Raw genomic sequence first — 22,716 nt, 5'->3', positions numbered from 1 at the left:
ACCTGGAACAGAAGTTAAACTAACAGGTCTATAATTACTTGTGTCAGCCTTTGATCCTCCTTTGTGAATTGGGGTTACATTTGCACATCTCCAGTCTATGGGCACCTCCCCTGAGTCCAAAGAAGCTCTCATAATTATGGCTAGGGGTTTGCATACTTCCTTTGCTGCCTCCTTTAATATAACTGGATAGATCCCATCCACCCCAGGTGCCTTTTTTATGTTTATCCTCAACAATCTCTCCTCCACTTTCCTCTCAGTTATTACAAAATCATCCAGCTCACTGCCAATGTTTACTTTACCTACATCATTCTCCTTCCTGAATAACTCCTCATGCGTGAATGTAGATGCAAAATACTCGTTTAGATTGTTAGCCACCTGAGCAGGATCCTCAACTGTTGAACCATCAATATCCAGTGGACCAATCTGATTCATCCCTTTCCTTTTCGAGTTCAAGTATGTAAAAAACTCTTTTCTGTTTTTCTTTGCATCCTTTGCCAAGGATTTTTCATAGTCTGCCTTTGCCTGCCTAATCTCCTTTGTGACTTGGTTACAGACCAACTTATATCTATCATAGGCTTCCATGTCACCCATTAATTTGTATGTATCCCATGCATTTTTCTTCTCTGCCACATGTCTCATTAGCTCATCTGACAACCATTTAGGCCTAAACCTTGAACAATATTTCTTAGTTGGTATGTAAAGCCTGGTAGCCTCCAAGATTAGTTCCTTGAATGCTTCCCATTTTGAGTTTGCTGTTGGTAACATCATCAGTTGGTCCCACTGTATAGAATTTAAATACTGTCTCAGACCATCATAGTCGCCTTTACGAAAACAAAAACCCTTCCCTTTACCTCTGATGGTAGTTACCTCCTTGAGTAAATCCCACTTCAACACACTGTGATCACTGCCACCTAGTGGTTCATTTATCTGCAGGTTCTTAATGCATGAAGAATCACTACTGATAATCAGATCAAGAGTATTGCTCCCTCTTGTTGCCTCACGAACATGCTGATGTAGAAAACAATCATCCAATAAATCCACAAAAGCCTTGCTAGTGTGCGAGTGACCAACCCACAAATTCCAGTCAATATCTGGGAAATTAAAGTCCCCCATTATAAGACTCTCAGATTTACTGGCCCACTCTATTTCCCTGTACAATATCTTATTATACTCATCAGAGTCATTAGGCCTATAGCACACTCCTACTCTCAATTTTGATTTCCCTATGCTTATGTCGCACCAAACTGACTCGACACTGCCCTGTCCATCGATGTCGACTGGCTTCACTTCCTTGGACTTTATGTGTTTCTTAATTAATAGCATAACCCCTCCTCCCCTCCTGTCCTGTCTATCCTTTCTATACACATTGTATTCCCCAAATTCCAGTTCCGCATTACTTATATCTGTGTGACACCACGTCTCTGATATCCCAACAATATCTGCCTTTGATGTTTTGAGCAATACCTCAAATTCATCAAATTTATTTACCAAACTCCTAGCATTGGTGTACACGCAGGTATACATGCACCTGTTTCTATTCTTAGCTACCCTAACACAACCCATGTGTTTACTTGTACCGCAATGACTACCAGCAGTCTCTGAAATATCCTGCATCTTGTTTTTCAGACTTCTGCTCATTTGAATAGAAGCAGTGCAAGAATCACTTCCACCTCTGCCAGTGGCTACTGTTAATCTATTAGTCCTTGTATCCCCCCCAACTAGCAGTTTTCCGACCCACCTAACACTGCCTCGACAGCATCAGCAAAAATTCTTGCACCCTTTCTATTTAAGTGTATCCCATCCCTGTAGAAGCAATCTCTCCTGTTAACAAGTACAGTCCAGGCTGAAAAAAATTCTACCCCTTGAGCCTTGCACAATCCCTCCAGGGCCGAATTGATCGACAAGGCTCTCATCATATACTCCCTCCTATCGTGTCTGGGCAGAATTGCAGACACTTTCAAGTTCAACCCTAATTCACGGCTTTTTTTCAACAGTGACCTGTACTTGCTAAGTAATTCCGCCGGTCTCCTACTCTTAATATCATTAGTGCCAACGTGTACAACTATATCACCTTTTGTGCCCTTAAAAGATGATATCCGCTCTACAACGTCATCAACCTTTGCCCCTGGCAGACATACCCTGGTCCTATTCCACCTATCGTTTTTACAAAGTATGTTCCCCGTTTCCCTGACAATAGAGTCACCAACAACTACTAGTTCCTGTGGGACCAGCGCATTCTGCCTAGGGGGCTGCTTCTGTGTTGCCTGATGACCAAGTGCAAGCTCTGGCGTTGATGTGGGCAGCTGAGAGCTTGATGGGCCCCTCAATTTATTTCCTTCGAGGGCATCCACCCTGTCCTTCAAGCTCTCATAAAGGCCCATAACAACGCTGAGTTGTCGCCTGATTTCCTTGCACTCCTTACATCGTGCACACACAAAGACATCCCCCTTGGCAGTATCATGTCCCGTACCCGACTGCTCCGCAAACATCAAGCAAACAGTGCATTTTAATAGACTGTGATTCAGAGGGCAACTGCCCCCCTCAGTTCTCCCCTGAACCACAGCACTCCCATTAGCTTGAGCCTTTTGCTTTGCTGCTCTGGTCAGAGTCATGATTCCGATTTAATTCAATAAAATTCAAAACAAAAATTAAATCCTTAAGTTATATCCCAAAACAGTTATGTTATATATATATTTTTTTCGGTATCTAGTGTTTTCTACGAGTTCCCTTTATACAACTTCCGTATCACGTGTACCACTATAGTTATGTATTAATTATTTGTTACGATTAAGTCGTTATATATATATATATATATATATAGAGTTAAAAGTACAATTTAATTGACAATAAAGTTTATCAAGATTAATAGATTTACTGATTAATTGACAATATTATATTATGCACTATACGACACTAAGCTTATGCTATCGTGTAAAAATGGCGGGAATCACGAACGGTATTTCTACGGACTCGTAAGTATTGATTAGCTTCCAAATCTCGCTATCTCAATTTAGAATAAACTAAGGATCCTGACTAGGTCTATAATCTACTTATAGATGATAATTTGATATAACAGTTGGTTAATAAATCGACTAAATTTGGTTAAAAAAAAATTTGGTTTGTGACACGTGGATTTGATACCGTTACCGATACTAAGTAATATCTACGAAATCTCTGTCTAAGTTAAACTTTAAACTAAGTATCGTAACTAGGAATATAAAGCTACTCTAGAAAATAAGTTAATATGACAATTTAAACTAATAAAGCAGAAAATAAATCAGGAAAAACTTCTCTGTTTGAAGAGCTTTAAGGAGCAATTTTAGCTCTGTTGTTTCTGAAAATTTTCAGATGTTCCAATATATGAAAGTCGAGTATGCCCATTTGTAGAAGTAATGTTCCAGAGAGAGGCAGTTAGGACTTATTCAGCTGAAGGACCTCATCCTACATGGAACCAAGAACTACGCTTGCCTTTTAGGTTTGGCTCCCTGTGCTTTATTTATTTGAAATTAAGTTATATTCAGTAATTAGATTTATGAATATCAAAAATCTGGCACCTTTGAAAATACAGAATTTGCTATTGTAAATCATATACAGCAGTGGAAAAGTCTGCTATACCTTCTTGATGTGAATTGAACTCTGTGCAATATATATCTTCCACTGGTTGCAACTATTTTAATGATTACACTGGCTAACATGATTTTTATCTCCACTAATATATCAGCCATTTGCCGTCTATTTCTAGGTGAAGATTTCAAAAAATTCTTAAAATTTCGCATCATATCACAGTTCCTGCATATACAGATTTTTATTTTTAACCATAATGTGGATATCTTCTACAATTTAGGGAAGTATGCATATGCAGGCATTATCCAGATGAATAATGATTGCAGAAATTTTAGGAGATTAACATGTTCTACATTGTATGTCTCTCTCTCTCTCTCTCTCTCTCTCTCTCTCTCTCTCTCTCTCTCTCTCTCTTTCAGTAACAGTAAAAACAATTGCATATTGTTTGTTTCTTGTGTTTTGTTTATCATTGTATTGTTAAAATGTTTAAGCAGAAGCAAAAGCAGTGCTTGACAATTTAGTATTAGTAGTGGCAGTGATGCAAGAAAGAAAGCTTGGTATAGCATCACCCAAAGCAAATACACTTCCCATATCACCTGTCCATCCCCTCTAATAGTTTGCCTAGTTCCTCCTTAAATTTACTCATACAACCCCAGATTTCCATGCATCATTAAATTTACTCATACAGGCAAATTTCCATGCATCAATCCTGCAACCATCCTTCTTCAATATGAATTTATGGCCCCTCTTGTGTTGTTTGAAAAGAGGAAGGATTCCATCAGCATTTAGCTTATGCACTTCATTCAAAGCCTTAAACACTTCAAAGATCCCTTGAAGGGATATATCCAGATGCTGCAGTTTGCAGAACTGAGACCTTTTCTTTTATTTCCCCTTACTAATCTCATTCCTCTTCTCTGTATTTGTTCCAACTAGATCCACATCCTTCCTAAAATGCACATCTTCATCCTTCTGCAAATTGCAACGTCTGGAGATAAAGTATCTGTGAGGTAATCTGAATAAGATGTTTAAGGCTTTGAATGGATTGAGCAAGCTCGGTGCTGATAGGCCCTTTCTCTTGCTCAGACTCTACACAGGGGAACAAATTCAAACTGAGGAAGGATGGTTACAGAATAGATATGTGGAGGTTTGCCTTTAGCCAGCGGGTGGTTGATTGCTGGAACAAACTTCTATCCGTTGTGGAAGTTGGTAGCTTAAGTAAATTCAAGAAAGAATTAGACAAACTATTGGAGGGAATGATTAGGTGAAATGGGAAGTGAAAAATTCTTATGTATCATTGAGCTGGCCTGGCAGCCTGTCTGCACTGCTCTGAGAGCTTCATATTTGGTTGTCCAATTACCCCAAGTCCTTTTTCATTCTCCACTATCTTGAATGTCTCTGTTACATGGATGGTGAAGAAAATCTACAATATTACTAAATGTGTATATTCTTTGTTCAGTGATTGCAAGATTGGTAATCTGGACAAAACTTGGACTCCTCATATGTGCTGTATTACTTGCACCACAAATCTATAGATAGGATGTGGCTAAAGTTATGCCTTTTGTTGTTCCTATAATGTGGCAAGAACCATGCAACTACATTGATGATTGCTGTTTCTGCATGATAAAAATATCAGATAAAGCAAAAGCAAATGTAACATCAAATATCCTAACATATTATCTGCTATAAGGCCTGTTATACATAAAAACCTGCTGAAACCAAATCCTTCCAAAATCATGGTTATAAAGGAAGCTGTGATGAATAGAGTGAGGATTCTTGTGTTTGACTTAGTTTGTGATTTAAAGTTATCTAAAGAGCAAGTAGAATTCCTTAGTTCTAAGTTGCAACAGTGGAAGTTATTTGAAGCAGGAACTAAAATTATAGTATATCAAAAACATCACAAAGTGTTTTCAAAATATTTCATTATGGAAGGCTGTATGTTTGTCAGACAGTCATGTAATGGGAGAAGAGGGAGGAATTTTTTTACCAGGGAGAAATAATATAAATTATATATAAGTTGTGTTCCACTGGTTTACCCAAAAAAGTTCTTTGTCCACCTTTCAGCTTGGATTAATGAAGAATTTTGTTAAGGTTCTGGATAAAGAAGGAAGTCGATTCTGCTATCAAAATGAAGTATTTTCCATCATACACATGGAAAACTAAAAGAAGGAAACTCTTCAGAGATGATGTATTTGAAACAAAGCTACAGGATATCAAACTAGCAGCTTGGCAGTTGTAAATTTAAAGAACTCCATATGCATGGAGTTCTCGAAAGAAGTAAAGAAGATAATTTTGAATCTCTGATGTCAACTTTACTGGAAACTTATAAAATACAGGCTGCCAGTATCTTTGAAAATTCTGTTTTTTCCCACAAAATTCAGAGTATATCAAGTGATGAGCACAGAGAAATATTCACCATGCTCAATCACTATATCCACAGTGGAAAAAGTGTTTCCATTATGGATGTCAGAATTCAAAAGTTGTACCAAGGTTACTGGGATACTACCGTAATAAGATTACTGCTGGTTTCTTAAAAAGGAAAGTAGAATGAACTATATATGGAAAAAATCTCTCTCTCCAAGTGGAAAACATTTCTATTTTAATTATTTACTCATTTTTAAGATAGTATATATTTTATTATATGATTTTAAAATTGGTCATTCATTCAGTTAGTAAAATTTCATTATACCCCTCAATGGAAAACATGATAGAGACATATTTTTGGAATCAACAAATCGATTTCCTTTAGAATCTGAAAGTTCTGTTTTTGTGGTGTATAGCTTGAATAACACAAACTTAGAAAGCAAGCAGTTTATACTGTTATCATATTTATTAATTATATTAGTAATAAATACGCTTGATAATTAATTATCAAGTGTATTAATTACTAATATAATTTTCACTTTTTTTTTTTAACGTAAGGCTATGAAAATGATTTAGTAAAGCTTTATTAACACTCGCTTTGCAGCTCTATCAAAACATTGTAATCTTTATACAGTAGTTGAAAACCTCTGCATTTCACTTACAGCAGAGGTGTATGCTATTAGATTTCAGAAATCCAGGAGGGCTAAGTCTAAATGTTTTGCCAGATTTAAGAGATTTTGCTATATAAATTTATTAATTTATGCAGTCAAGTATTTTAATATGCAATTCTTTCTTTTGAATTGCCCTGTAGATATTGAATTTATTAAGAAAATGTAATCTCCAATGCATTGGAGTATATTTAATGGGACATAAATAATATATAACAAGGTGTTTTAGACACTCCTGTAATGCTTTTTCTTCAAACTTTGTTTTAATCCACTGATGAGATTGAGACCAGCACATTGCTAAAAAAAAGGCGCCTCCATAGCCAGGTGGGAAGGAGCAGCAGTGTGCAGCACACACTTCTTGATTAAACCGGGGTTCGAGCCTGTCACCACCAAATACGGAGGATGCGGAAAGGTCAGGGAATGACCACCGCATAACCCGGAGCAATATGGCCTTAGTTGCTAATGCTCCTTAAAAAAAAACCAAACAAACAAACATTGCTAAATATTTGTAAAAAATACAAATGGTTGAAGATGCTGGCTTCATCCTATGTAGTTGTTTGTTTTGGTTGCAGGTTTCCCTCGTTTGGTTATCCAATGTTTCCAATTCTGTGCATGCATTCTCTTCCAGTGTTTGAGTCACTTTCCAGTTTCCATATTTAAATTGTCATTTACCCTATAAAACTTTTCCTGAACCAGCACACAGCAATGAAGTCATGTTAGAGCTTTGTTAAGTTTTCAAACCGTGTATATTGCATTGCTTTGGCATCTTGCAGTCCAGAAAATATGTACTCACCAAGTGGCATTATGATGTATTTTCATTCTTGTTTTAATTTTATTGATGTCAGCTCTAACTTTTGTAATGGCATTCCATTTTGATTATTTTCATAATTTTATTAAATTCTGAGATTAAAATTTAATTTAAGTCGGTGATGGAATGAGTTACTAATATCTTGCAGTTACTAATATCTCATAGCTAAACAAAAGGAGAGATTAATTTAAATGACATAAGGAATGTCATGAAATTACCTAGCATAGTTACATTTTAAATTCCATAATTTTTTTAAATCTGATGTTTAAAAGGTTCCTTCAAAGATATTATTATTATTAACACAGAGACATATATACACTTGACAATCAGTTTTCTTTTACTGAAACCAAAATTACATACTGTACTTTGGAATTTTAGAAAAATAATGAAATTGATCTCAGTCCTACCGAAAAATAGCAATGAGATGGTTTAAAAACTTCTGATTTGCAAATCTCTCTCTTAATGCCCAGCTTAAATAATAGCACCCCTTATGGTAGTTTAAAGTATTAAATGCAACTCAGAGACACCAACTCATCATTAGTATATACAACTTTGATCACTTTGTTGTACACTACTATAGACGTTGATTTTACTGTGTACCATCCTCAAGGTTTGTTTGGCACCTCAGTAGCCAGGTGGGCAGGAGCAGCAGTGCGTAGCATACGCTTCTTGATTAGATTGTGGTTCGAGCCCATGACCACCAAATACAGAGGATGCAGAAAGGTCAGGGAATGACCACTGCATATCCCTGGAGCAATATGGCCTTAGTTGCTAATGCTCCTAAAAACCAAACAACAAACAAACAAACAAGATTTGTTTAATCGAGTCCAAACAGTTAAAATTTGTACCTCTTTGTTGATAGATAGCATTGTAGAGTAAATGACATTTTTTGATATAAACACAATACTGGTAAATTAATGCCTGAATGCCACAGCCTACTTGAATACTTCTACTGCCAGGTGCGTTACTTCCTCATACTCCTGAATCATTCGTTCAAGAACAGTTCCAGGAGTATGAGGGTGACTTTACTATACTTTCAACGTGATTACAAATCTGTGGGATAAGGTGAAATGAGCTATTCACAGCAGGAATCTGTTGCTGTCCATTTTCGGGTAACTGCAAGATTCAGTTGAATCTGCATATGCCAGCATCTGTGTAATATACCTTCAGCCCTTAATGTAGTCTATACCGTAAAATTGAGTATGTTCTGAGGATCAAAAGAGATGCTATTAGACTAGTGAACCTAATAATCTGCATTTGCTTACAGTTTTGAATATATAGATTCAAATTACTCAGGAAGCCCATTTGTTTCTTATTCTTTCTCATTTATGTGATCATTTTTAGTTTTTAATTTTTTCTACTTTTATATTTCCCTTTAAAACTTGATAAGAAATTTGGAATATCATTATTACATGACCAAATTTTTTTTATTTAACTGAATTTGTTATGTACATAAATCCAACAAATGCACTGTCTGACAAAATTAACAGAACAAAATGTTTTTCATGAATGTTTTATGGTGATGAGTGTTGCCAAAGGCAAATATTTGATATAATAAACATCCTGGCATGCAAATTCTGAGTAATCCAATAGAAATTGATCAACCACTTTACAGAGTCACGCATTATGCAAATTATTCATGCCTATAAAAACACAGGTTACGACCATGTCACTTCATTCCCATTTTTTTTTTTTTTTTGGCTTGCTCAGTGGGATAGCCACATCTCCAGTACTCAGGATGGCAAATCATTGTTTAGATGATTCTTTGAGATGATGGGCTGTTGTATGACTTGAAGCCGGCAGTCGCAGGTGGTGGTGGCGGCACATTGGCTTAATGTGTCACGCAATGTTCTCTGAGCACTATGGAAGCAGTTTTGGGAGTCAGGAACCATTACAAGAAGAGCTGCTCAAGGGCTGTGTCAACCAGAACAGACTGCTATCTGGCTCTAACAGCAAGGTGGAACCCTACTATGTCCTGTCACCAGTTGTCTCTAGAGGTTTGTATTCCATTAACCCCAAACCACCACAAAGCTCATCGAAACTTGAGCCCTGACAAATGGGATGCAGTTCTATTCGCTGATGAGTCAGAGAATGGAACTGCATGATGAAACAATTCTGGATGTCATTTCATCTGGAGACAACAAGAAATGTGGTACCATCCCTCCAACATTGGAAAAAGGGTCACTTACGTTGGAGATGGTGTTCTCATGAGGTGCGGAATAGTGATGTAGTCTGGGCTGCACTTCTCTTCATGTTTTTGATAGAGGTAATATGCAGAGGTACCAAGAACAGACCTTGAACCCTATGTGTGATTTTTTAGGGGTACAGTTGGCCCACATTTTCTTTTCATGCACATCATCGCCACTGCACACAGAGCTCAAATGGTGGAGGAATATCTTGAAACTGAAGATATCCAATGACTGCTGTGGCCAGCATGATCTCCAAACTTAAATCCAATCGAACATGTGTGGGGCACCCTTGGGCATCACATTGCATGCTGACAGCCAACTCCTCAGTCACATGGTGAGCTAAGGTCTGTGCTGGTGGAAGAATGCGATTTCTTGCCACAGAATCTTATAGATGCCCTTAATAGCATGACTTGCTGCTGTCAGGCCTATTTAGCTGTTTGAGGGGGATCATAGGCCCTACTGATGTTGTGACCATATTTTCAAGTATCTTGTATCGACTTCTGTAATTGTGACCTTTTGCATAATTCTTATACAACCCCTATCAAAGTCCCTTATACCTGGTAAAAGTTTCTCACTGTCTCATCGTTATTCTATGGTACACCACCACCAAACCAAATTTTGTCCTGCTTCATTACAAGCTGTGTGAGTTACACCATGTTTTCTAAGTGTTCTGTTAATTTTGTCATGCAGTGTAGAAACCCTGCTTTAAACATCATGGAGTCAGGTGTTTAGTTATAATGCTGACATTATGCCTTCACACACCTTTTTTTTCTCCATGTTATGTTCAAATGACTATACACAACATGTTGGCTGTTTATATTTAGAGCTCCCAATGATGACTACAGCCCAGCTAGTCTGGAAACAGTAAAGGATGTTATCTATTTTAATCTGTTTGATGAAATTGTAGTGGATCTTCTAGAGGATGACAGGGAGCGGGGAACAACTGTCCATGAAAGATTAGAGAGGCGCTGGCTTGGCAACCTAAAAATACCTTTCACGACTCTTTACCTGAACTCAAAGGTAATATTATGCATTCATATTTATTTCTTAAAACATAATAAACTATATAGAGTATGATTATAATGGAAGGACTGTAGACATAAAACAGCTAATTGCATAGATCTAAAATTTATAATGGGCAATGGGGAAAGGAGTAATGCAAAGAAAAAAATCAGTTCCATGAAGTTGTGTAATACAGTGTACAAACATCATTGAACAACTGTGAAAATGATACTCATTTCAAAAGTTAATATGTTGTTGGAATTTGGATTGTCATCAGTTCTCAGTTATAACATTTGATACACTTGGTCCTTGAAGATAATTTTAGCTGTTACATGCTGTGTCATTCCTTTAAAAGGGTAACATACCCTTTTAAAGGTTATCAGAAAAGAAGACTGCTTAGGATTGCAGCAGATTATCAGGAGACTTGATCCAATATGGAATATGCAAAATAGCGTGTAATCAGTTTATTCAAAGAGTGAGACCAGCTAAGATAAATTATGAAAATGATTTGGAAAAGGGGTCCAGCAAATATAATGAGTCCTTTGCATATGGGAACACCAAAAGGAAACTTGGTGTTCCCATATTCCTGCAGAGAAGCAGTGGATCAATATAGATGATCCAAAGCAGATAGCTGATGAGTTGAACAAGTTCTTTGTATTGCCACTGTATTTCCAAAAGTACCCTTGGAATTTATGAAAAATAAACCATAACTGCCATCCACATGTTAGGATTAGATGTAGAAGTAAGCAGATCGGTGAAATACAGTAGGGGAGTTGAGCCTAGTGACTTTTAATTGGGGCATCATAGGTAAACAGCAGGAAACATTTTGGTAGATAGGTGGTTCAGAAAAGCATACTTAGATCCTATTGGCTGTCAGCCAGAATATCATACCTTGTACTAATATCAGCTGCAGGAGCTGATATTAGTACAAGGACATAGAGAGCTACAAAACACAAACCAGCCATCACAGCATGCAGTGCACTGTGTCGTCTTGCTTGGTTCATCATAATTGGTCCCTGGAATTTTGGAAAGGTGAGTTATGTAACATTGAATCACATTACGCAATTCTTTCATCTGATGACAGAGGTGCAGTCACCATCTATGATTATTTTTGTGGTTTGGACTTAAACCACTGGTCATTATTCCTGGAACAATGATTGCCATGTGGTGCTTTGACATTTTGGACAATTTTCCTCCTACACTTTGGCAACAGTATGGGAAGGGCACTTTTTCTGTTTCAGCATGATATGCACCATGCCATACTGCCCACACCCATAATCAGTAGCTGAATTGACCATTGTATTCTAAAAGGAATAGGCCAAATTAGTGCCTTCCTAATATCAAATATTATTTTGTAGTATATTGAAACAGTGTTTAAGGCCAAAGGTGGACTAATACTTATCAAATAGTGTATCAATGAAAGGTTCTTTGTGGATCTTGTTACTTTTTGGTAATATACAGTGTATATTTACACAAAAATACTTTTAAAGGGTAGAAGTCTCTTAGTACAGCCAAAAGCTTCAGTATTAAAAAAAAAAAAAAAAAAAAAAAAAATTTATGCTTAGCAGATGATCTGAAGAATTTATCAGGTTTAAAAGTGAATATAGCACAAGGAGTATATGCAGTCTCTCTGGTAATGCTGAGAGAAGTGGCTGAGGTAACCCTTAAATCCCTATGTATAAATATGAAGGCACCCTTTGAAAATATCTATTCCACACAACAAAAATTTCAAGTATAATTTAGGATACTATAGAATTAAACCCGACTTCTGTGGTAGGAAATAGGAATGATACTACAAGCATGTCAAAACATGATTTTGTTAAGGGAAGACCTTGTCTAACTGGTCTGGTAAGGTATTAGGTAGTGATGGTCATAATTGAAAACCATGTATGGGGGGAGAAGGAGAGAATGTGGTATTTATGAATTGTCATCTTAATAGGAATGATCCTACAATAAAGTCACAACATGGTATTAAGGGAAGAGCTTATCTGGCCAATCTGGTAAGGTATTATGGAGTGATGGTCATAATTGAAAGTAGTGTTGGAGGGAGGGAGCAGGAGAAGGCAAAATTGACCAAATAGCATAAGACAATGCAGAACTTTAGTTTTTGATAAGATCATTGGTTTGCATCCACTTTTTTTTCTTTTTTTTTATTTTCAATTCTATAATCAATCGTCCCCAGAATTCATTAGGTTTCAGAAAGGCTTTTGACATAGTCCCACATGGACATCATGTACATGATTTATGACATTATGGATCAGATGCTATGGTAGATAAAGGGGTGATTGAGTGGAGGAGGAGAACTTGAGGTTTCATCAATGATGTCTTTATATCTTTCCTGGAATGATGCTTCCAGATCTGCATATAGTATTGAAGATGTGGTTTCGCCACTGATTTGTACAGTGGGTTAATTGCCTTTTTTTTTTTTTTATATCTCTAATAGCTAAAGTGTGTGTGTGTGTGTGTGTGTGTGTGTGTGTGTGTGTGTGTGTGTGTGTGTGTGTGTGTGTGTGTGTGTGTGTGTGTGTCACTAACAGTACTTCATTGCTGTCCTAATGTCTTATTACACTGGATATTAGCATTAAAGCTTGATTTGCTTTTTACCTGGTTCTCATTATTTTTAATTCCACCACCTTAATATCAACAACTTTTGATATGAAACTTTTAGCAACACCATTAATAAAAATTAAAAGCACTAAACATCTTATGTTAGCCTGCCTCAATGCTGCACTTTTCAAACTTATGAGCAAAACATTATTGTGGGACTGTTTCAAAAGCCTTTCTAAAATCTGTTTGCTTCATATTCTGTTATTCTGACAAGATCTTATTAAAATCTGTCCCCAATAAATTTGATCAAACAATATCTAATATGCATGCTAGCAATGTACTGCTCTATATTTTTCTGGTTACCCATTGGTACCACTCCTTTCTGCTTATTCACAATCAAAAGGAGAAATCGTGATCCGAGTACTTTCACTGAAATGGTCCAGATGGTCTGTAAGAATGAAAATGGTAAGAAGACAAAGAACTGATACACAAAAGCTTGACAACTAAAACTAACCAGTTTTAAGGACTTCCAGTTAGAAGAGGACTCCTTCCCATGCAACACTTAGCTCATTCTGAGAAGTAGTTTTCAACTGGAACCTCCTTAGTATCACAGAGCAAGAAATGCAAAAGGAGTGGTAAGAGTAAAAAATTACTTTCAGCACCCATTACATAATATGTTGTGTCAAAGGTATAAATATTCTCAGATGACTTGCAGGTGTGTGCCCTTATAGGCCAAATGTAAGTCCAAAGATCATAACAATCAAGAAGGCACATATCCACAACCATGAAGTATAGGAATTTTTCAGTAGCAGAAAACACACCCATTTTCATCCCACTAAAACTATTACTCCTGATAAACAGAAACGAAGAGGAAGAGTTTAATTTCAATTCTTACAACCCATGTGAATGGACTTTTTGGAATTTTTAAATGCCACGTGGAATTTTAAAAAATTCCATGTGGAATTTTTTACTGAAAAGGAAATTGACACAGCAAAGCCTTTCTTTAAAAAAAAAAAAATTTAAAGCAGAAAAACATAACCCCCCAGAAACAAGCAAATCTGAATAATGGAACACAATAGAACTGTTGAGATCTTCACAACAATATAGATGGCTCTCTTTGTCCCAAGAAACCTCATTCCTACAAAATTACACCCTCTAGAAAGGAAGGAACTGTACATGGAGAAGTTGCCATTTTAGTAAACCCCATGTATCCCAGCTTCAGAAGTATCTCTGAACAGGCCTCTAGATGTGATAGCTGTCCACATGGAGTTCCTCATTACGTTTTATTTTTTCATATATTTACCACTAAACTTGGATATCAAGATCTCTTAAAGAACTCATAGCTACCTGTTTCTGTTTGCTATATTATCTAAATGTCCTTAACTTAACACTAAATGTCTGTAGTGGGGAACTACAGACAGCACATTGTATGTGCACACCTGCTACCATTTCCCAGCCCATACCAGCACAGATGGTATGGGCTGGGAAATAAACATAAACATATAATGTGCTTATGTTTATTTATTTGAATGGTATTCTTCCTCTCACTAGACTAGACACTCGAGAAAGGACGGTTGCAGGATAGATGTGCATAAGTTTTCCTTCAGCCAGCAGGTGGTTCATTGTTGGAATGGGCAGTGGTTAGGCTACAACTTAAGTACTGCATACAGGTATAAAGTTCTCATTTTTAGAAAGATAGGGCTCTCTTGGAAAATAAGTGCAGAGAACAGCAACTAGATTTATCGAGAAGGGTATTCTTACCACAGTTCCAGTTTTGCAAATTGTAGCACTTATGGGCAGACCTGATTAAAGTGTTTAAGGCTTTAAACGGATTGAGTAAACTTAATGATGATGGTATTGTTACTCTTTCATGAATGGCTGCAGGATAGATGTGTGCAAAATTGCTTTCAGCCAGTGAAGTTGCAATTGAAGTTAATTGGAAAACAGTCCACTGTATATATCATTGTAGACGTGGGTATTTAAGGAAGAATATTATTAGAGGGGATTTTTTTTTTTTTTTTTTTTTTTTTTGTAATGCTGTATCACTTTGCCTCCTTGTATCATTTGCCAGTATTAATAATGTACTGGCAAATGATACAAGGAAAATTTAGAATATCCATTGGCCCAGCCCTTCCATTCATTGTATTAACACGATAGTCTGCATTTTTTAAATTTTGTTTGGTTTTGATAAGCATGTTAATACTAGCTGGACACTTCTATATTTTCATCTGAAGAACTTGAATATCATTTCATTTTATTCGTGCATTCTTAACATCGTTCCATCTCTCTCAGGTTGACATATTTGAAATATCTTTTTTCTTTCTTGATTTACAAAAGCTACACCAGTTTTTAAATTTATTATTAAACAACACATTCTTATATGAATAAGTACTATATTGTATTATCATTATTACAAAGTGCAATAAAATAAGTTTAAGTAATGTTGGTAACACACATGCTCAGAAGACTTTAATTTGCTTTGTGCACTAAATGAAAAAAGAAACCGTTCAGTTCTCTTAAAATGAACTGGAACTTAGCAATTTCCTTTTTTTTTATTGTTGAACTTGATGAAACAGTTCATATTAGTATTTTCCAAATGATTCAAGGAGGAAACCAAAGAAAACTACCCATAATGTAATGCAAATGGCACTAGTTCACATTATCATTTCATGTATGATCAAGATTGACCAACTTTTTAGCAACAAATGTAGTATTAAATTCACAGAATCATCCAGTTTTAAACCTCTCCAGATAATTTATGAGGCTTTTTGAATCCTCATAAAATATCTAGCCTTATTGAGGATATTCTCAAGGTTGCTGAAGCTAGAAGAGCAATCTTTAAAGGCAACATACTGGCCCACAGTCACCCTAATAAGTAAGACGTTTTCGGGTTTGAGCTTGTATGCTGATATGAAAATGTCTTTGGTTCCTACCCTTTTTTTGTGTTTGCAAAAGAATGGATGAAAGTGTCTTAAGGGTTCTGGAAGTTGATTCATGTAAATCTCAAAAAAGAATTTATAAATTTTTGAGTAACCTATTATTGTTCATTTTAATCCTATTTTTAAATCACTTTCAGATTGAAGGAACTTTCCATGTCAGTGTTCCCCCAGTATTACTCGGCTATGATTATGAACCTCGCCCTTGGTTAATTGGAGGATTAGGCCAAGATTCTGTAACAGAACATACATATCTCTCCTTTTTCATTACTGTAGAACCCTGTCTTCAACTTTCTGATGCTCATAAGGAAAAGGTAATTACTTGCACATTGTTAATCTGAAATTGTAAAATCTCAAACAATACAGTGAAGCATTGTTTGTCACAATATTAATGTAAACAGTTTTTCATACAATATGCTGACATCTCACAATTTTGGCATAAATATTAAAATAAAAAAGGCACTTTTTTTTTCTTTTTTTTTTTTTTTTGTGTAAACCCCAAACACTAGAGGTATTAGAACCTATAGTACTTAGTACCGTGCTTGGGTTGGAGGTTGAGAAGACGAAAGAAGATATTTGTTGACATTGGGCTTGACCTTCTGTGGACTGTAATTTTCAGGAAATATGTATGAAGGAAGATTGTTCCAAAAAATGGCAGTTGAATGAATAAACAAGGAAGATGAAAAGTTGGTTCTGTAAGTTTGAAGTTGGACAGTAAATGGATGTTGGCTAGTGGCGGCACATGTTCGGACTATTTTGAAAGAGAGAGCGGGAATTATAGAAGCCAATTCAGAAGAACAGTGCCCATGGAAGTATCTGTAGAAGAGGCATGCAGCAGAAACAGTATGTCTAAGACAGCAAGTGGAGAGACTGTTAGAGGTGAATCATTAATTAACCTAACTGCCCTCTTCTGAATGGAATCAAGAAGCCTGAGAGAGGTTTTCGGGGCACCACCCAAGATGTGGGAACAATATTCCGTGGCAGGGCGGATTTGCAATTTATACAAAGTGAGCAGCTGTTTGGAAGAAAAGTAACGCTGAGAGCAAAAGAGAAAACCAAGTTTTTTAGATGCAGAGTAAGCAATATTTGTAATGTGCTTGTGCCAAGAGAGATTAGAAGTCAGGGTAATCCCCAAAAGAGGTATATCATTTTGCCTAGAAATCGGAGTGTCACTAAAGATAAGCATAGGAGCAGAAGAATCCTTTTTGCGAGCTATAAGAGAAGATTGAGTTTTAGAAGGGTTGAAATCAACTAAGTTGTCTTTGCCCCACTGGAGAATTACCTGAAGATCGGCATTTAAGGAATTGATAGCAGATTTTCGAGAAGTTGAAGCTGATTGAGCAGGGCAAGGTTTTTCAAAATAGAAAGTGGAATGCAATGTGCTATCTTCGGCAAAACTATGGATAGGATTTCCAGTCAATGGAAGAAGGTCATTAATATACAAGAGGAAAAGAGTGGGGGAAAGAACTGAACCTTGGGAGACATCGGCATTAGTGGAGAAGTTAGAAGACAGAGAGCTATCTACCGTCACCCTCAGTGAGCGATCAGAGAGAAAACTGGATAACCAATTACTAAAAACAGTTGGCAAACCATAAGATGGAAGCTTGTTTAGAAGACCTTTATGCCAAACATGATCGAAAGCCTTTGAGATGTCAAGAGCAACTACTCGTGTTTCACCGAACCTTTCCATTGAATTAGTCCATAAATGGGTAACATAAGCCAGAATATCACCATGCAATGGTGATATTCTATAGGATTGACACTGGCAAAATCCATACTGGCGATCGTTGATCAGACGGAAGGTTTCTAGGTAGTTTAAGAGTTGGCGGTTAATTGATTTCTCCATTACTTTAGAGAGAGTAGAAATAATTGCAATGGGACGATAATTGGATGGGAGGGATTTGTCAACCTTTTTAGGAACTGGCTGGATATGAGCAAATTTCCAAGCGGAAGGAAAAACACCTTTGGAATTAGAAAGTGAAAAAAGGCGGCAAAGAATAGGAGTAAGTTCAGGAGCACAGGTTTTGAGAACAAGTGGAGAAATACCATCGGGACCAGGAGCTTTCTTAGCATCAAGATTCATAAAAATCCTTCTGACATCCTTTTGACGGAAGACCACAGGAGGCATTGAATGGAGCATATTGGGAATGGTGGGGGGTGTTTTACCAAGATCATTAATACATGAGTTGAAAGAAAAATGGGTTACTAGCAGGTCAGCTTTATCCTTGGCTGACATGACAACAGAACCATCTGGTTTGGACAGAGGTGGGAGCAGAGATGAGCAAAAGTTGGGGCTAATAGCTTTGGCAAGAGACCAGAATGCTCGGCTACCATTAATGCAAGAAGCAAGTTTTCTACTCTTAGCCTGTTCAAACTTTAGTTTGGACTGATTAATAACTGCTTTACAATTGTTGCGAGCTGTGGTGTAGACAGAAAATGAAACTGAAGAATTAGAAACAAGCCAATTACGATATGCAACATTCTTCTCTTGAACAGCCTTAGCACATTTATTGGAAAACCAAAGTTTAGATAAAGGATGAGATTTTAAAGTCGAGTATGGGATAAAGGATTCCATTCCTGCCAGAATAATTTCACTGACACAATCTGAGCAAACGTTGACATCAGAAGTTTTGAAACAGTAATCTGATCAAGGAAAAGAAGAAAAGAAATCTCGCAGGTCATCCCATTTTGCATTCTTGTAATGCCAAACAACACGAGGTTGGGAATAGCCATGAGATAAAGGCTCCATTGGAGAAGAGACAATCACCAAGTTGTGATCTGAAGTGCCTAAAGGACCTCTCACTTCAACCTTGTACTTAGAAGGGTTGTTTGTGAGAAAAAGATCAAGCGTGTTGGCTGTATGATTAGGATGTCCGGTATTCTTGTAGGTAAATGAACAATCTGTGCAAGGTCATTAGTAATTGCAAAAGCTTCAGCATCTTTGCTGAGGCTTTTGCAATTAGGTGTGGTGGTGTGGGATTCCGTGCCCACACCACACAGAGGAATGCCACCCCCCGCTGTGTTGTACCAGGCAATACTAGGTGGAAGTTGACTCTCATCAACCGGTGCAATACTACCACTTTACTTATTGGAGGCTTGAAGTAGTGGAACCATGTTTAGTCTCCAGAGCTAAGTTCTGGTCAACCCTTTCCCATCTCTTCCAATCATCCAGTATGACTGATGTCTTTTGAGGTTATGATGAACACCATGGCGAGATCCAAACTTCCTTACATTTCGAGGGTACAGCTCTAAAACAGTGTTTAGGCCGGCTGCTAGTTAGTACACTGGACCGAACGTATTGGTAACTCTCTAGAAGGCTTCCGGATCAGCTAGTGTATAATCTTGCTGCCTCTACTCTGCCAGATAGTGACTGGAGGGAGTCCGAGTAGTATGTATGCATGGGGGCATTGTCGAGCGCATTTTACGTCAAGTATCTGGGTATATTTTTAGCATGCGTAACCCATATCCAAAATTTCATTACTTCATACAGCATGTCATATCCTCCCCCCACTTTTTCTTACTATTGAATACACCACAAATAGTCAAACTAATAGAGCAAACTTATCTGCAAAAATATGTAAACCTCCAAACACTTCCTAGTTCATTTCACAAATATATGTGGACTCAGTTCTAATCTCGATGATGTCCATTTCAACTTACAGTCTGAGAAACCCCATGTACGTTTTTCTGACAGAATTTCAGTTATCAGTTGATTCAACCACTGCTCATCTCAGTTGCCCAAATTATTCATTGTATGATTCCTTTCGCCTTAAATGTGGTACTTGTGTATATGTCTGTTCTGATATTCCCTGTTAGAGAATTGGTAATTTGGAATCTCCTCTTATCAATCTTCTCTGGCTTAAAATCTTCTCTACCTCATTCTTTCAAATTCATCAGTTGTCTCTATAGTTCTCCCATTCCACTAATCACTTGGAACTCCTTGGCTTCAACTTGACTTTCTCCAGTCCAACTGTCCTAACAGTGATGTAATTTTTTCCTTGATGATTTTAATGTTCAGAACTCCAGCTAGCTTCCTTTTTCTAGTCACACAGACCCAGCTGGTCGACATACTAAGGCTTTTGCAATTACTAATGATCTCGCACAGATTGTTCATTTACCTACCAGAATATCAGACATCCATAACCATACACTAAACATGCTTGATCTTTTTCTCACAAACAACCCTTCTAAGCACACGTTCAAAGTGAGTGGTCCTGTAGGCACCTCAGATCACAACTTGGTGATTGTCTCTTCTCTAAAAGAGCCTTTATCACATGGCTATTCCCAACCTTGTGTTTTTTGGCATTACAATAATGCAAAATTTCTTTTCCTTAGTCAGATTACTGTTTCAAAACTTCTGATGTCAACGTTTGCTCAGATCATGTCAGTGAAATTATTCTTGTAAGAATCCTTTATTCCACATTCCACCTTAAAATCTCATCCTTTATCTAAACCTTGGTTTTCTAATAAATGTGCTAAGACTGTTCAAGAGAAGAATGTAGCATATCGCAATTGGCTTGTTTCCAATTCTTCAGTTTCATTTTCTGAGTTGCAACAATTGCAAGCAGTTATTAAGCAATCCAAACTAGATTTTGACATATAGGTCTTCTAAACAAGCTTCTATGTTATGGTTTGCCAACTGTTTTTTTTGTAATTGGTTATCCAGTTTTTCCTCTCTGATCGCTCACTGAGGGTGATGGTAGATGACTGTCTGTCTTCTAATTTCTCCACTAATGCTATTGTACCCCAAGGTTCAGCTCTTTTTCCCACTCATTTCCTCTTGTATATTAATTACCTTCTTCCATTGACCAGAAATCCTATTCATAGTTTTGCTGATGATAGCACATTGCATTCCACATTCCAGTTCGAGAAACCTTGCCCTCCTCAATCAGCTTCAACTTTGCGAATATCTGCAACCAACTCCTTAAATGTTGGTCTCCATGTAATTCTCCAGTGGGACAATGACAAATTAGTTGACTTCAATCCTTCTAAAACTCAGTCCTGTCTTGTATCTCGCAAAAAGAATTCTTCTGTTCCTACGCTTATCTTTGGTGACACTCCGATTTCTAGGCAAGATGATATATCTCTTTTGGGGATTACCCTGACTTCTAATCTCTCTTGGCACAAGCACATTACAAATATTGCTTCCTCTGCATCCAAAAAACTTGGTTTTCTCTTTTGCTCTCGGTGTTACTTTTCTTCCAAACAGCTGTTCACTCTGTACAAATCACAGATTCCCCCTGCTATGGAATATTGTTGCCATATCTGAGGCGGTGCTCCAAAAACCTCTCTCATGCTTCTAGATTACATTCAAAAGAGGGCAGTTAGTTTAATTCATGACTCATCTCTAACAGAGGCTCTCATCTCTCTGTCTTATAAATGCACTGTTTCTGCTGCATGCCTTTTCTACATGTACTTCCATGGGCACTGTTTTTCTGAATTGCTTCTATAATTCCCACTCTCTCTTTCAAAACAGTCTGAACACGTGCTGCCGCCACCAAACTCACAGAACCAACTTTTCATCTTCCTCGTTTATTCATTCAACTGCCATTTTCTAGAACAACCTTCCTTCATATGTATTTCCTGAAAATTGCTGTCTACAGAAGTTTGAGTCTAATGTCAACAAATATCTTCTTTCATCTTCTCTCGCCTCCGTAGCCAGGTGGACAGGAGCAGCAGTGCGTAGCACACGCTTCTTGATTAGACCGGGGTTCGAGCCCTTGACCACTAAATACGGAGGATGCAGAAAACTCAGGGAATGACCACCGCATATCCCCGGAGTAATATGGACTCAGTTGCTAATGCTCCTAAAAAAAATAACAAATAATAATAATCTTTCATCTTCTCAACCTCCAACCCATGCATGGTACTAAGTACTTTAGGTTCTAATACCTCTCGTGTTTGGGGTTTCCTTAAAAAAAAAAATATATATATATATATGAGGGTGGTTCAATAAAGAGTCGCCCTCACCCACTTCCACATATCGCAGAGTCATAATATTTTGTGTGTAGCATCATATATATTTCTGTACTAAAAGTGTAAAATTTCAGCTGTGTGTCTTAATTTGTTTTTCTCTCACAGAGCAGAATGTGTGATTAAGTAGCATCATGTACAAAGTTGAAGCTAGAGCTGTAATCCAGTATCTGTTCTTGAAGGGGAAATATCCTAAAGAAATCCACAAGGAGATGACTGCTATATATAAGGATGAAGCTCCATCCTGTGGCATTGTGAAGCACTGGCATAGAAAGTTTAGGTGTGGTCGGACATCAGTAAAATCTGAGTCTATTCCAGGTCGTCCCCATTCAGCCATTGATGACAGTATGATCAGAAAAGTGGAGTCATTAATCATGGAAAATCGCGGAATATCTGTGCGTGAATTGTTCCAGGAGGTGAAGTTAGTGTGGGCTCTGTTGAAATAGCCCTTCATGACCAACTCCATTTACAGAAATTGGGTGCAAGATTATTGACCAGTTTTCAGAAGGCTGATCGACAACATAAATCACAAGAGTTGTTAGCTCTTTGCAAAAAAAATGAGGAAGACTTTTTCTCTCCTTTAATTACTCAGGGTGAAAGTTGGATACACCATTTTGACCCTAAAAGTAAAAAGCAGTCCATGGAATGGCGACATCATGGTCCTCCCC

At 37.3% G+C, this 22,716-nt stretch overlaps 1 protein-coding gene across 1 annotated transcript in view; it reads left to right on the top strand.

The window, feature by feature from the left end:
* The window catches only part of Cc2d2a (Coiled-coil and C2 domain containing 2A), a 422,612-nt gene that overhangs the window by 336,702 nt on the left and 63,194 nt on the right, over positions 1-22,716 (top strand). Inside the window, exons 27-29 of the mRNA XM_090380928.1 lie at positions 3,349-3,475; positions 10,415-10,610; positions 16,216-16,389. Of these exons, the coding sequence (XP_090237054.1) occupies positions 3,349-3,475; positions 10,415-10,610; positions 16,216-16,389 (497 nt within the window). The remainder of the gene's footprint in view (positions 1-3,348; positions 3,476-10,414; positions 10,611-16,215; positions 16,390-22,716) is intronic.

The sequence above is a fragment of the Mastigoproctus giganteus genome, chromosome 9, assembly GCF_048544385.1.
Source record: "Mastigoproctus giganteus isolate SK-2022 chromosome 9, ASM4854438v1, whole genome shotgun sequence".
NCBI classification, from domain to species: Eukaryota; Metazoa; Arthropoda; class Arachnida; order Uropygi; family Thelyphonidae; genus Mastigoproctus; species Mastigoproctus giganteus.
The sequence above is the reverse complement of the archived record's forward strand: the minus strand, read 5'-3'. Positions and strand labels throughout refer to the sequence as shown.